The 15,268-nt window shown below is 44.5% G+C and overlaps 1 protein-coding gene across 1 annotated transcript in view; it reads right to left on the reverse strand.

Moving 5' to 3' along the window:
- Nucleotides 1-15,268, reverse strand: part of LOC126428236 (uncharacterized) — a 28,401-nt gene that overhangs the window by 9,653 nt on the left and 3,480 nt on the right. The window contains exons 2-3 of the mRNA XM_050090151.1: nt 4,227-4,344; nt 1,733-1,863 (exon numbers count right to left, since the gene is read on the reverse strand). Of these exons, the coding sequence (XP_049946108.1) occupies nt 1,733-1,863; nt 4,227-4,344 (249 nt within the window). The remainder of the gene's footprint in view (nt 1-1,732; nt 1,864-4,226; nt 4,345-15,268) is intronic.

Genomic DNA, 15,268 nt, shown 5'->3' on the forward strand with positions numbered 1-15,268 from the left:
TAGAGCACTTGCCCGCGAAAGGCAAAGGTCCCGAGTTCGAGCCCCGGTCCGGCACGCAGTTTTAATCTGCCAGGAAGTTTCACATTTTGAACTGTCTCATAAAAAAAGACGAATCGACAGGTATACTTTTTACTATTTTAGAAAGTAGTGAAGGAATAAACAGGCTATGGAGCGATGAGGATGAATATGGTTATGGGGAATTATCGGCACAGGGGTCGGTTATCCACGTTGCTAGACTGCGAACTACCATAGCTTCCTACGAGAGAACAGGACTGCCAGTCACTGAATATATGGAGACATTCATCCCACAGCAACTACATTTGCCGAATGAACTGAAATGATCGCATGGCATTTACTGGCCGGGATATCCCTTTCGGGGTTCGGTCGCTGTACTGCAAGTCTTTTTAGTTGACGCCACTTCGGCGACTTGCGTGTCAATGATGATGAAAATGATGATGATGGACACACAAACAACACCCAGTCCCCTGCCGGGAATCGAACCCGGGCCCAGTTGCGTGGTAGGCGGTATCGCTAGACGTGTAGCTGGCCTCTTATTACACGTTATTTTTTAAATAACGGTGTTGGCGTTCTAAATGTAAGGAAGTACGACTGTTTTTAAATTTAATGTAATCCTCTTGTCTATAAATTCTACTGAAACAGTGGTTCAGAATCCATAGTTCGTGAGCACAGTAGCAGAATCTTCCCGCCATCTTACATCTATATGCTGCAAATTATTCAATAGCAAAGCTGGCTCAGAGTACTTAACTGCCCCTTGGCCTATTTTCACTCGCCCCTCACACCCCTAACTTACTTGACCAATGTTCCGTCTCCATACCGCAACCCTTTCCTCAATCCCTTTCGGCACTCCCATCCCCTGGAACATTACATCCCACTTGACTCACCCCTTACAGGGGAATCTGCAGCTATGAGTGTCCTTATTTCTGCCTTGATATCGTTAACTTTTGAAATTTCGGAAATTATCGACGGTGACACCGAGTTAAAATGATCAACAGACCCGAACAGGAGGATATGGGATGTCACATATAACAGTGTTCAAAGAGGAGTCTTAAGAAAAGATTGATGCTACAGATGCTTAGTACTGCCGAATCAGCAGTTCAGAACTCACACCTCATAGCTGATTTGTACGTGTCAGTATTTAAAAAAGAATCATCTCTAGATGACCTTTGTAACGAAAATAGTGAAATACATCTGAAATGAAAACAAATTATGTAGTTAGCGCCTGAAACCAGAAATTACCAGGTGAAAGTGCCTGTATGAGTGAAGAGGTACTTTGATTACCGAGTGTTTCCGAAAATAAAATTAGCAATGTTAGCATTCGAAACAAGAACCCCTCACATGCAGACTCCTGCGTGAGCCAGAATAGAGTTTTCACGGTCCACAGGGTACAGGTTGGATCAAGTAGGCGGCGATGTACAGTATTCAGGCCAAGTGGAGAAAGGTACTGCTAAGCAATCTGAAATAAACCAGCGTTCTCTAACTGCTACTGCAGCAATACTGCTACCTGTTACGTCACATAGAGTCGCCTGTTGCTGTGTAATGGATATGGAAATGACACACTTCGCTATCATACAAGTAAGACAGAATCTGAGTAATGATGGTCCCAGGATGGTGCCCTAAGGTACCGCCAAGTCATACATATTTTCCGAAGGGAGAAAGAGGGGTAACTGCAGTAGATGGAAAGCAGTACGTTTCCAATGAAGGAAGGACTTACCTGTTGGGTGCGGTGCAGCTTTCTCCTTGAGGACAGCCCCTGGTGCAGATGGGAACGCAGGCGTCTGGTGTGTCTGGGGACCTCTGGTAGCCGGCACAGCAGTGCCTCTCTGTGCGGAACACCACCTCAGTCTGCAGACACATACCATCCACATGGTTACATACAGCAGACAGTGGTATAGCATTCATTTCAACAACAAAATGTAAATGTCGTGTGACTAGGGCCTCCCGTCAGCTAGGCCGTTCGCCGGGTACAAGTCTTTCGAGCTGACACCGCTCGGCGACTTGCGCGTCGATGGGGATGAAATGATGGTGATTAGGACAACACAACACCCAGTCCCTGAGGGGAGAAAATCTCCGACCCTGCCGGTAATCAAACCCGGGCCCTTAGGATTGACATTCTGTCGCGCTGACCACTCAGCTACCAGGGTCGTACATTTCAACAATATACAAATGGAACAACACAATTTCAAAGACTTTACTACCATGCAGATAAGGTTTTACGTACACAAACTGAAGCTGCCAATGAAAATTTGTACCAAGGTTGGGAATCAAACATCCTCTCCTACTTACTAGGCAGGTACGTTAGCCACAAAGCCACCTTCGCACAGGCTGACCCTGGCACGCCTCCCTTCTCAATCCAAAGAGGCTTAGTGACTAATGGAACTGCCTAGTAAGCAGAAGACCCAGGTTCGATTTCCAGATCGGTACAAACTTTCACTCGCGACTCAAGTCTATATGCATAAAAGCATACGTACACCATGTAATACCACACTCTTGCAGTATTTTCAAAGTGCTGTTGTTGTGGGCACCTTTCGACTAGACGTTGTAATGAAACTAATCAGTGCCCCTTTTCACCACATAGCGTAGTATTTGATATGTGTGATAAATTCGCGACATGATGCCATAGAGTTAAAATTGTGACACTGGATTTTGTACAGTTTTAACAATAGTAATGAGATGCTTTTGTACACTTACATCCAAAATGTGTGTGTTGTTGTTGTAGTCTTCAGTCCTGAGACTGGTTTGATGCAGCTCTCCATACTGCTCTATCCTGTGCAAGCTTCTTCATCTCCCATTACCTAGTGCAACCTACATCCTTCTGAAACTGCTTAGTGTATTCATCTCTTGGTCTCCCTCTACCATTGTCACCCCCCCCCCCCCCCACACTTCCTTCCAGTACTAAATTAGTGATTCCTTGATGCCTCAGAACATGTCCTACCAACCGATCCCTTGTAGTCAAGTTGTGCCACAAACTCCTCTTCTCCCCAGTTCTACTCAATACCTCCTCATTAGTTATATGATCTACCCATCTAATCTTCAGCATTCTTCTGTAGCACCACATCTCGAAAGCTTCTATTCTCTTCTTGTCCAAACTGTTTATCGTACATGTTTCACTTCCATACACGGCTACACTCCATACAAATACTTTCAGAAACGACTTCCTAACACTTAAATCTATACTCGATGTTAACAAATTTCTCTTCTTCAAAAACGCTTTCCTTGCCATTGCCAGGGTAAATTTTACATACTCTCTACTTCAACCATCATCAGTTATTTTGGTCCCCAAATAGCGAAACTCCTTTACTACTTTAAGTGTCTCATTTCCTAATGTAATACCCTCAGCATAACCCCGACTTAATTCGACTACATTCCATTATCCTCGTTTAGCTTTTGTTGATGTTCATCTTATATTAACCTTTCAAGACACTGTCCATTCCGTTCAGTTGCTCTGCTAAGTCCTTTGCTGTCTCTGACAGAATTACAATGTCATCGGCGAACCTGAGAATAATAGAGTGCCGACAATGGAAATTTATGCTGGACCAGGACCAAAACCCAGATTTCTCGTTTATCACGAGCAGTCACTTTACAATAAGGCTATACAGGCATGACTCACAGGCAGACACAAAATTCCATGTGTTGTCATCCATGTGTCTACAACCCATACACGTACATCTATTATGTGTATTTCCGTACAGGCGAGACATTCTACTTGAAAGTCGCACGCATGGTGTCGGTGGTTAAATACGCAATTCAGAATAACACAGGCGCTGAAGTATCGTATCGTATCGCGTAATAATTAGAGGCGAACGTGTTAAATATATATGTTTTTTCAATTAATACTTCATAAATACCTGTTGCAGTGTTCACTAGCTGTTGTATACATGTGTATTCCTGACGATGTACTGAATAACACAGAACATAATTAACTGTGTACATTAAATACGTTTCTTCTCCGTAACTATTTGGAAGAGGACATATGTCCATATGAAGTCTTCTGCTTCGAATGACCGTTCCTGTCATATCCCTGAGTAGTGCTGACTATTTCTCTGGGACACCACGCATATAACTAGAATATGAGTGGTCACAGAACTGAAACCTGCACAACGTCAGTAGTAATTTGTCCCCACCGAGAAGAAGATTTATCATGCGACCTGCTTGACTGTCTAAGGTAATTCTTTGCTTCTTAAGAGTTAAACATAAAGCGTACTGACCTTGTAGTGTGTGACCGGCCTGGCCTCTGCGGCATACTTCACACATGACGGTCCTTCACAAGACTCGTCTCTCACCGTCCTCTGCACATGCTGCGTCTCCCCGTGCTTGCGCGTGTACCTGAAAATACACAACATCTACTTTCAGATTTGATTTCGGTTACACAGCACACTGATAGAGTTGTGTATCATCGCACAGCCTGTGTTTTCGACTCCAATGGAGACAACTTACACCTAATTATACGCTCAGTTTTTTCGTACATACAGCGTCCTCCTTGTTGATGTCTTCTGAATTTAGATCCATACCATGATAAACAACTGGGAAGTGTATGGTAGAGGGCATTTACCATTCGTCCACATACAGGTTGGACAAAATAAAAATTGTTCTAGAAAATGGACTGACTCGTAATTGACATTTGTCGATAAATAATAGAGCTGCTGACCACAGAAGGACCTGGAAGAGCAGTTGAACGGAATGGACAGTGTCTTGATACGAGGATATAAGATGAAAATCAACAAAATCAAAACGAGGATAATGGAATGTAGTCGAATTAACTCGAGTGATGCTGAACGAATTAGATTAGAAAATGAGACACTTAAAGTGGTAAAGGAGTTTTGCTATTTGGGGAGCAAAATAACTGATGATGGTCGAAGTAGAAAGGATACAACATGTAGACTGGCAATGGCAAGGAAAGCGTTTATGAAGAAGAAAAATTTGTTAACATCGAGTAAAGATTTGTCAGGAAGTCATTTTAGAAAGTGTTTGTATGGAATGTAGCCTTGATTGGAAGTGAAACATGGACGATAAAGTCGTCGACTCACCTCGGAAGATGTTCTCCGTAGTTGAGAACGAAACGTCAGGGAGAAGAAGTTCTACAGATCGACCACGGCAACTTAGCCCAGAAGTGTTTACTGATGAAGACGCCGGCCGTGAAAGCCTACATGGGATGGACGATAAATAGTTTGGACAAGAAGAGAATAGAAGCTTTCGAAATGTGGTGCTACAGAAGAATGCTGAAGATTAGATGGGTAGATCACATAACTAATGAGGAGGTATTGAATAGAATTGGGGAGAAGAGAGATTTGTGGCACAACTTGACTAGAAGAATGGTTCGGTTGGTAGGACATGTTATGCGGCATCAAGGGATCACCAATTTAGTATTGGAGGGCAGTGTGGAGGGTAAAAATTGTAGGGGGAGACCAAGAGATGAATACACTAAGCAGTTTCAGAAGGATGTAGGTTGCACAGGATAGAGTAGCATGGAGAGCTGCATCAAACCAGTCTCTGGACCGAAGACCACAACAACAACAACCACAGAAAAATCTGGAAGTCTTGGTTTCGATGCACCAGTGTGTTTCTGTCATGCATTTGCTAATACCCGTCTCCTGCATGCTCTGTCCAGACTACTTCACTGTGTCATTACGTTCGAGTAAGTGAGAGGAATAGACGTGTTTCGTAAGGAGTCGAATGCAACAGAATATGGCGCACACGATGAAACAATGTTTGTTCATCGATGAGTCTTATGTGAAGCACAGTTCATGGAAAACGTGTGCGGAACTGTGCGTGTAAGAGTTTGAGACTGGAATTATTTTGGCAAAACCTCCAGCAAAGTGTCCCCAGTATTTCACGGCAAACTCTGAGCAAGTGTGCAGTTTAGTAGTATGTATTACATGCCTCTCAGTCCATTTTCTGGGCCATCCTCATTCTAAATGTTGTCTGGGCCAGTTTTATTTAGAGATTCTTCCCATTTGTTTCATGTACACTATGTGTTCAAAAGTATCTGGCAGCAGGAGGATACTAGTATGGGGAGTGCCCACCATTCGCCTTTGTGATGGCCTGATCTCTGCTGGGGACGCTTTCAATGAAGTGTCTGAATGTCTCTGGAGGTAAGGCAGGTCATTCTTCCCAGAGTGCCGAAACCAAAGATCGTAATGATGCTGGACAATGGGGTTTGGACCCCAAAGGTGTATCACTGGATTCAGGTTGGGATTTGGGCAGGTTAGTCCATTTCAACAATGTTTTTGTTCGCAAATCATTGCCTCACAGATGCTGTACCCTACACAGTATACCATGCTATAAAATGTCTTCAACTCGGGGACCACGAAATGGACCTCTGCGCAATAACACCACCTCCTTCGTCCATCACTGTTGGCGGTATACATGATATCAACAAGCGTTTTCCATGCGTTGGCCAACCCAAACGCTGAATCGGATTACCACAGGCTATAGCGTGTTACGTCACACCAGATCCCTCGTTCCCAGTCAGCCACTGCCCAGTGACATCGCTCTCCCACCACCTCAAACGTCGCTTACCATTGGCTACAGAAATGTGAAGCTTATGAAGAGCTGCTCGACCACTGTGTCCCATTCTTTTGAACTCCCTACGCACAGTCATTGTGCTAGTTGGACTGCTGGCAGCACTCTGGAACTCACAAGTGATTCCTTCCCCTGATTTCATGCGACTTTTTATCTTGATCCTCAGTAGTGCTCGACAATCTCTGTCTGACATTATTGAGGGCAGCTTGGTTTAGCTGCGGTTGATCCTTCAGAATCACATCACCAGTTGTCGGGCAGTTTTAGAAGGGTTGAAATGTTCCTGGTGAACTCGTTACTCAGGTTGTAAGGTAATCAGACGTTCGATGGGGGTTAGTAGTGGAAAAAGAGGTGTACAGCGGGTAACTTCGAAAAATGTACGAGGGTCACTCCAAAAGAAATGCACACTATTTTTGTAAAAATAAAGTTTTCATTCTGCATGTATGAAAGTTTTACAGTGTGTAGATACATACTTCCCGCTTGTTTTCAAACTTAGTTCAGCCTGTTCCCGTGAGTGGCGCCGTCACAGCATGTCTTCAAGATGGCTGCTATACTTGACGTTCGTCAGAAGCAACGTGCTGTGATATAATTCCTGTGCTATGAAAACGAGACAGTGGGAAACATCCACAAGAGGTTGAAAAAGGTGTATGGAGATGCTGCTGTCGATCGCAGTACAGTTAGTCGGTGGGCAAGCAGGTTACGTGATGAAAGCGGCCACGGCAATATTGAGGATTGTCCTCGCAGCGGCAGGCCTCATACTGCACACACTCCAGACAATGTGTAGGGAGTTAACGAATTGGTGACTGCTGACTGACGCATCACAGTGAACAAATTGTCGCGCTACGTTGGGATAGGGGAAGGAACTGTTTGCAGAATACTGAAAGTGTTGGCGTTAAAAAAAGGTTTGTGCCAGGTGGGTTCCCAGGATATTGACAGTGGCACACAAAGAAACAAGAAAGACGGTATGCAGCGAACTTTTGGAACAGTCTGAGAATGGTGGAGATGAATTTCTTGGAAGAATTGTGCCAGGTAATGAATCATGGCTCCATCATTTTTCACCAGAGACGAAGAGGCAGTCAGTGGAGTGGCATCATGCAAATTCACCCAGGAAAAAAAAAATTCAAAACAGCGCCTTCTGCTGGAAAAGTTATGGCTACGGTGTTTTTCGATTCCGAAGGACTCTTGCTTGTGGACATCATGCCAAGTGGAACCACCATAAATTCTTATGCATAAATGACGACACTGAAGGAACTTCAAGCTCGACTACGTCGTGTTCGACCACATCGGCAACAGCAGGACGTTTTGCTGTTGCCCGACAATGCAAGGCCACATGTCAGTCAAAAAACCATGGAAGCAATCACAAAACTCGGATGGACAACACTGAAATACCAGCCTTACAGTCCTGACCTGGCTCCATGTTTCTTTGGGAAACTGAAAGACTCTCTTCGTGGAACTAGGTTTGAAGAGGATGACTCCCTTGTGCACGCTGCCAAACAGTGGCTCCAACAGGTTGATCCAGAATTTTACCGTGCGACTATACAGGCGCTGGTTCCAAGATGGCGTAAGGCACTTGAGAGGGATGGAAATTATGTGGAGAAATGAAAATATTGTTCCTAAAGGATGTATCTACACACCGTAAAACTTTGAAACATGTAGAATAAAAGATGGATTTAAAAAAAAAATAGTGTGCATTTCTTTTGGAGTGATCCTCGTACATTTACCAAGGTAAGGAGGAAAAGAAAAGAACCAGCAAGTAGTCTGAGTAAAGGAAGAAGAAATACACTGAAACAACGAAGAAATACCGGGAAGAAAGAAAGGAAGAACGAAGCTGCAGTAGGGCCATGTTCGACTGGTAACACTTCTCACCGCAGCTCGTGGTCTAGTGGTTAGCATGGCTGCCTCTGGATCACGGGGTCCCGGGTTCGATTCCAGGCCGCGTCGCGGATATTCTCCGCCCGGGGACAGGGTGTTTATGTTGTCCTCATCATCTTATCACAATTTGGGGAGTGCTGAGACTGGAAATGGAAAGAGTTTGGAACTTGTACATGCGCTGATGACGACGATGTTGAGCGCCCCCCAAACCGACGTCAACATCATCACCGACCTTCGATTTGAGGACGTTACTGTTTCTCTGAACGGGTCCCCGGAAATACGTGCCGGCGATTGGCCGGTTTCCACCGGATTGCGCGAAAAGATAAACGCCTGCTTCCTGAAACGTGGCCGGTGGTTTGCGCTGCTGTAGTGGCCACATTCTCCTCAACCGACCGCACGAGGAAACCGACAACGGCAGCCTAGGTGATAAGTGACCGAATCACACAGCTGGGCAATGCCCTGGCCACAGTGCACACGTGACACTGTGGTAGCGCGTTCTGCCACGGAGGTAGCGAGCAAGTGTTGGAACATCTAGATTCAAACGCAGTGCAATGCATCTGACTTGGGTTGACCACCTCAAACAAATTTCCTGTCCAAAATAAAAAGAAATTGGCGAAGTGCGAATAGGACTAGCGCATTGAGCGTTCCGTAAAAACTTAAGAATGTATACAGGGTGTTCGGAAATTTCCGTTACACACTTCTTGGACTTTTGGGGGAGGGGGGAGTGACTATAAAATTATAAAACGTCCCTTTAGAAAAATTTATGAATGACTGTGCTGATAAACCTCCTACATTATTTGCTTTTCAAACAGCTGAGCAAAACTGAACGTACTCAGACATTACTCTCTTTACTTATTCTGATCAACACTAAACTGACACACAGTCTTTTTAGCGCAACGCAATCTGACTTTCAATAATCCCTACAAAAGAATGGCCCTGACTAACAATAACCTATACCGTTCATGAATCACTTACCTCACAAAAATCTTCGTTACTCGAACTACTGCAATACAGCGAGCGCCAATACTGCCAGCAAAATAAATGATTCTAACTACTGAAGGCACTAACTATTGATAGGCATAGCAAATGAAAGATTTTGGTAGAGAACAAACAATGTATTTACCTTAATAGTGTTCAAAAGTCATAACATATATAGCAGTTCATGACATCCAGTCTTACAAATTTACTGTCTCTGATGGACACACGTCCAGATCATCCGCTCTCAGAACTCCGCTATCTCTCTCCCACATCCACCACTGCTGGTGGCTTACCTCCAACTGCGCAACGCTACACGCTGTTCACATCCAACTGCCCAACACTACAATGGCGAATATTCCAACAACGCAAACCAGCCACAGAGAGCACACAGCACAGACAGTAATTTTCATACAGAGCACTACGTGGTGTTACCAATATTGAAACCTAAACAGCCTACTTACACAATATTTTAAATAGGAACCCACCTTCGGAGCCGGCCGCTGTGACCGAGCGGTTCTAGGCTCTTCAGTCTGGAACGGCGCTACTGCTACGGTCGCAGGTTTGAATCCTGCCTCGGGCATGGATGTGTGTGATGTCCTTAGGTTAGTTAGGTTTAAGTAGTTCTAAGTTCTAGGAGACTGATGACCTCAGATTTTAAGTCTCATGGTGCTTAGAGTGCTTAGAGCCATATTTAACCACGTCTGCAAACGTACCATTTCCGTTCTACGACGGTTTCAACTCAGATGTTTAACTCATCCACTGAGCGAGGTGGCGCAGTGGTTAGCACACTGGACTCGCATTGGGAGGACGATGGTTCAAACTCGCTTCAGGCCATCCTGATTTAGAAACTTCCCGACAGATTAAAACTGTGTGCCGGTCCGAGACTCGAACTCGGGACCATTGCCTTTCGCGGGCAAGTTCGAGTGTCGGTCCGGCACACAGTTTTAATCTGGCAGGAGGTTTCATATCAGACCACACTCCACTGCAGAGTGAAGATCTCAATCTGGAAACATCCCTCAGGCTGTGGCTATGCCATGTCCCCGCAATATCCTTTCTTTCAGGAGTTCTAGTTCTGCAAGGTTCGCAGGAGAGATTTTGTAAAGTTTGGAAGGTAGGAGACGAGGTACTGCCAGAAGTAAAGCTGTGAGGACGGGGCGTGAGTCGTGCTTGGGTAGCTCAGTTGGTAGAGCACTTGCCCGCGAAAGGCAAAGGTCCCGAGTTCGAGTCTCGGTCGGGCACACAGTTTTAATCTGCCAGGAAGTTTCATACCAGCTCACACTCCGCTGCAGAGTGAAAATCTCATTCTGGCATCCTGATTTAGGTTTCCCAATGATGTCCCTAAATCTGTTCAGGCAAATGCCCGCGTGGTTACTTTGCAAGGGCACGGACGACTTCGTTCGCTATCCTTCCCTAATCCAAAAGGACCGATAACCTCGCTGTATTGTCCCCTGTCCCGAATGAACCAACCAACCAACTCATCCACTTTTGCGTGAGGAATTGAATTAGGCTTGACGCACTACAGTAATTAGGTAACAGTTTCCAAGGAAACGTAACGAAACATCCATTTACCACTTAAGGCCATTCGTTTGTGTTAACACTTCAACATTACGTGTTTACACTATTTCAAAAAGAATCCAGCATACTGTACGTTCAGAGCAGTACTGATGCATTTCAACAGCAGCTCGATGCGGCGACTATCAACATTGTACCTATGAACCATTTCCTAGTACACACGGTCCTTCCCATCTGGAGTGTCTTCAGTTTCTAGCGAAGCGTCCAGAACTCGAGCCAGCAGATATTCAACTGTCTCTATTCCCCTGCCCGTAAGTTATACTTACGATTCCACAAGAAGTAGTCCATAGAAGTAAAACCCGTCGGTCACGGCAGCCACGCTTTTGGTTCACCTCGGCCTAACCGTCTTTGACCATATCGTCCGTCTCCGACCTACTCATCAGAAGAGAAGTGGTGTACCAGTATGCTGACAGATACGCCGCGCGCGGTGGGCGCGCGGTCTCAGGCGCCTTGTGACGGTTCGCAGGGGTCCCCCTGTCGGATAGGCATGTGCGTCTGTGTTGCCCTTAGCGTAAGTTAGTTTAAGTTAGATTAAGTGGTGGGTACCGACGATCTCAGCTGTTTGGTCCCATAGGAACCTACCACCAATCCAAAAATTTGGTTCAAATGGCTCTGAGCACTATGGGACTTAGCTGCTGAAATCATCAGTTCCCTAGAACTTAGAACTACTTAAACCTAACTAACCTAAGGACCTCACACACATCCATGCCCGAGGCAGGATTCGAACCTGCGACCGTAGCGGTCTCGCGGTTCCAGACTGAAGCGCCTAGAACCGCTCGGCCACACCGGCCGGCTTACCACCAATCCAATCCGACTGATATTCAGTGGCACAGCCTCCTAGAGTGGGTCCTGTACGTTTTGTACGAAGATCATGATGCAGGACCAATAAGCTTGAAGGGAGGGATGAATGGCATATCTGAACTGAACCGCCGTAGAGCGCAAACGGTACGTTTCCGGATATGCTTTCCCAATCAAAATATTACGTGCTCACTCCCTAGGAGTGTAGATAGTACCCTGTGTAGATAATACATCCATCACGGGAATCTACAATATCGACGATATCGGGCTGTTATCGATACGACACTGGCAAGATATCGGTCCAGGGAATTCCAAGACCGTATCAAAATGTCTACAGAAATTCCTCATACTAGCGTGGACATAGAAAAAGAAGCGAACAGGTGAGTTCAGTTCATGTACGATGTGTAAAGAGAGAAGGTTCAATAAAATATATTTTATTTACTTACTAAAACATGACTACAACTTACATGTCATGTTTGCATGCACAAATATTTTTCTATATTTATTTTGATGGGTGATGAATGCAGCGTTAAGTTCTAATGACGAAACGAATTTTTCCTTATGTGACATAATAAGTTCCACAAATTCCGGATTTTTTTCCTTTACTTGTACTGCGATACCTTGCTTCCAGCCAAATTTCCTATAGGTTTCAATGAGGATTCAGTTTTTACCCACTGAGGAACGGAACACTAAAAATATATCAAACAAATGTTGACCCACCAGAGAAAGACTAACCAGCATGACTGATATATTGTAACTTTGTTCGTCAACAAGATATGAATGGCACTACGTCTGTTTTAAATGGCAGCCTGTATTATGTGTTCGGTAGTCCACTTCCTCTCTTCGAGACCTCTTCAGGAAGGTATCAACCAATGGAAACCACAAAAAAAAAAACATAAAAAGATGCACACCCGTCATGCGCTTACCCGTCTTCAGATGAAGATTTGTGTCTAGACTGTACACGAACGAAAGCAAGGTGGAAATGCTGGTCACCTATGCCGAACGTAAACTATCACAACAGTAACTGCAAGACGGGTGCAAGTAGCGCAGAACTGTATTACTATTAAACGACGTATTGTGTACAGTAACGGCGGTCCTTGATTAAAAAGTGCGCAATTATTATGTTTCTTGTACTGTGGTTAAAGGTTGGTGTAAAGCTAGTCAGGTGGGAGTACTCTGCAAAGGAACCACCTCCTCGACGAATGTCTTCTCGTCTTCTGAATATTCAGGAAACGGGAAGTTTCAGCCCGAGACAACACAGTCGTTGTAGAACTCGTACAATCGTACAAACGAAGACGACAGAGTTACTGTACTTGCTTCAGTAGGGATCAATTCACACATGAGCACAGTACAGCCTCAACAAGCGACTGGCATTCACAAAACTTGTCTGCATCGTAGTGTAAAGCGTGACCATAACCGTCCACCCTTACCATGCGCTCTTACATCAGAAATTGCGTGCAATCCACTTCCAGAAACGTGAACAGTTTCTGCCAGAAGGAAATCCTCGTGAACCAGAACTACTTCTCCGATGTTCCTTTTACTGTCGGCGCTCTACACCTTTAGATGAAGACCGTCAAACCCGCGTGAGATTAGCTGAGCGGTCTATGGCGCTGCAGTCATGGACTGTGCGGCTGGTCGCGGCGGAGGTTCGAGTCCTCCCTCGGGCATGGGTGTGTGTGTTTGTCCTTAGGATAATGTAGGTTAAGTAGTGTGTAAGCTTAGGGACTGATGACCTTAGCGGTTAAGTTCCATAAGATTCCACACACTTTTGAACATTTTTTTTTTTTAAGACCGTCAAATCAGTGACCTGCCTATATTTTCTTGGTGCTTCAATTTGTTTTCTGTCGTTTCCAGCTAGGAGACGACTTAACGTTACGCTGGATACCTGCACTGTGTCCAAGCACAGGAGACTCAAAGTCAGTTTGGTGTTACGTTCTTAATAACTAAATGTCCACGTGGACGGTACACTGCGATACGATTTTGAACATGTCTTGAGGAGAGAAGGTCATTCCCGAATAAAAAAATGTACAACGCTATTCACAAAAGACGTACCTCAGTTCATATCTCTGTGACGAAGAAAGTTACACGGAAGACAATCGTGTTGGTTGATTTATCCCGGGTAGCTATACAACGATTGCTCGATAAATTTTTCTATCTTTCTGCGTAAGATGTTACTTGGGGTGGTGAGGTTTGCTTGGGACATACTGCATAATATACAGTGTGGTCAGAAACAGTCTGAGGAGCTTATAAGGGTGTTGCAGGATAGGTTACGCTGAGCGGTAATTGTTGATGAAAAAAGAAATCCGTGACGTTGCGCCCTTTCCGAGTTGAGTGGCGTCGAAGTTAACTCGGTGCTTGCCAGTGCTTTCCTTTTTTATTTTCTGTATTTATCATTTTTTCTAACCAAATGAAGAACACGATTGACAACACCGTCTGCTGCAGGTTGCTTGGATTTGCTCACAAAAAGACCTGATTAGCCAACATCACTGTTAATTGAGCCAGAAACGACTCACCGTATCAAATTTTTTATTTTTTTTATTTTTTTCCTATCAACTCTTTCTCGGCATAGCTTACCTTGCAATAGCCTCCCAAGCTTTTCGGACTGTTTCTGACCACCCTGCCTACTTACTTTCCAGACGCTTTTCATTTTGAAGGGATTCTCAGGGTAGTAATACAGTTTGTGTTAAGACGTGAATCTTCAAAGTTCGAAACTGTTTCATCATAATATTTACTAAAGTGTTACACGCATTTACTCGTTTGTTGGTTCAAATGGCTCTGAGCACTATGGGACTTAACTGCTGAGGTCATAAGTCCCCTAGAACTACTTAAACCTAACTAACCTAAGGACGTCACACACATCCATGCACGAGGCAGGATTCGAACCTGTTACCCTGCGGTCGCGTGGTTCCAGACTGTAGCGCCTAGAACCGCTCGGCCACCCCAGCCGGCTACTCGTTTGTTCTTCCGAAATTTGTGACCAGATGAGAGAAAACATAGGCTATTCCTGCACAGACGAGTAACATTTTATTCGTATAAATACTGTGGTGTGAAATGTTCCATGTTTCCAAGTATCACACCTAAATACAAAACTGTGTAATTTCTGAGAAAAACTCTATAGACACCTTTAGTTTGAAAGGTAAAACGCATCTGGAACGTAAATAAGTGTCACATTGCAACAAGAAAAATGCTCTTTAGTTTGTAAAACGAATATTTATATACTTACATCGGAAAACGGTCGTATCAACAAAATTGCTAGATGGAGTACTGTTCAAACTTCTCCATACATGAGTGGGTATAATGAAGCCCAAACCCATGAATACCTTGGTGTTGGATACTACAGAAGTGTCACTGACATTTTCAGTGGTCATAATCGCAGAAAAACTTCTCGTTAGTTGAGCAGTTGACCTTCCTGAGAAAGGCGACAAGCTGGAAAAGGTAAACACTCCAAATGTTCCACATCCGTCTCCGCATAAAGGTGGCTAGGTATACAAGTTTTGTACCGCTGTTGCAC

The sequence above is a fragment of the Schistocerca serialis genome, chromosome 12, assembly GCF_023864345.2.
Source record: "Schistocerca serialis cubense isolate TAMUIC-IGC-003099 chromosome 12, iqSchSeri2.2, whole genome shotgun sequence".
In the NCBI taxonomy this organism is placed as follows: domain Eukaryota; kingdom Metazoa; phylum Arthropoda; class Insecta; order Orthoptera; family Acrididae; genus Schistocerca; species Schistocerca serialis.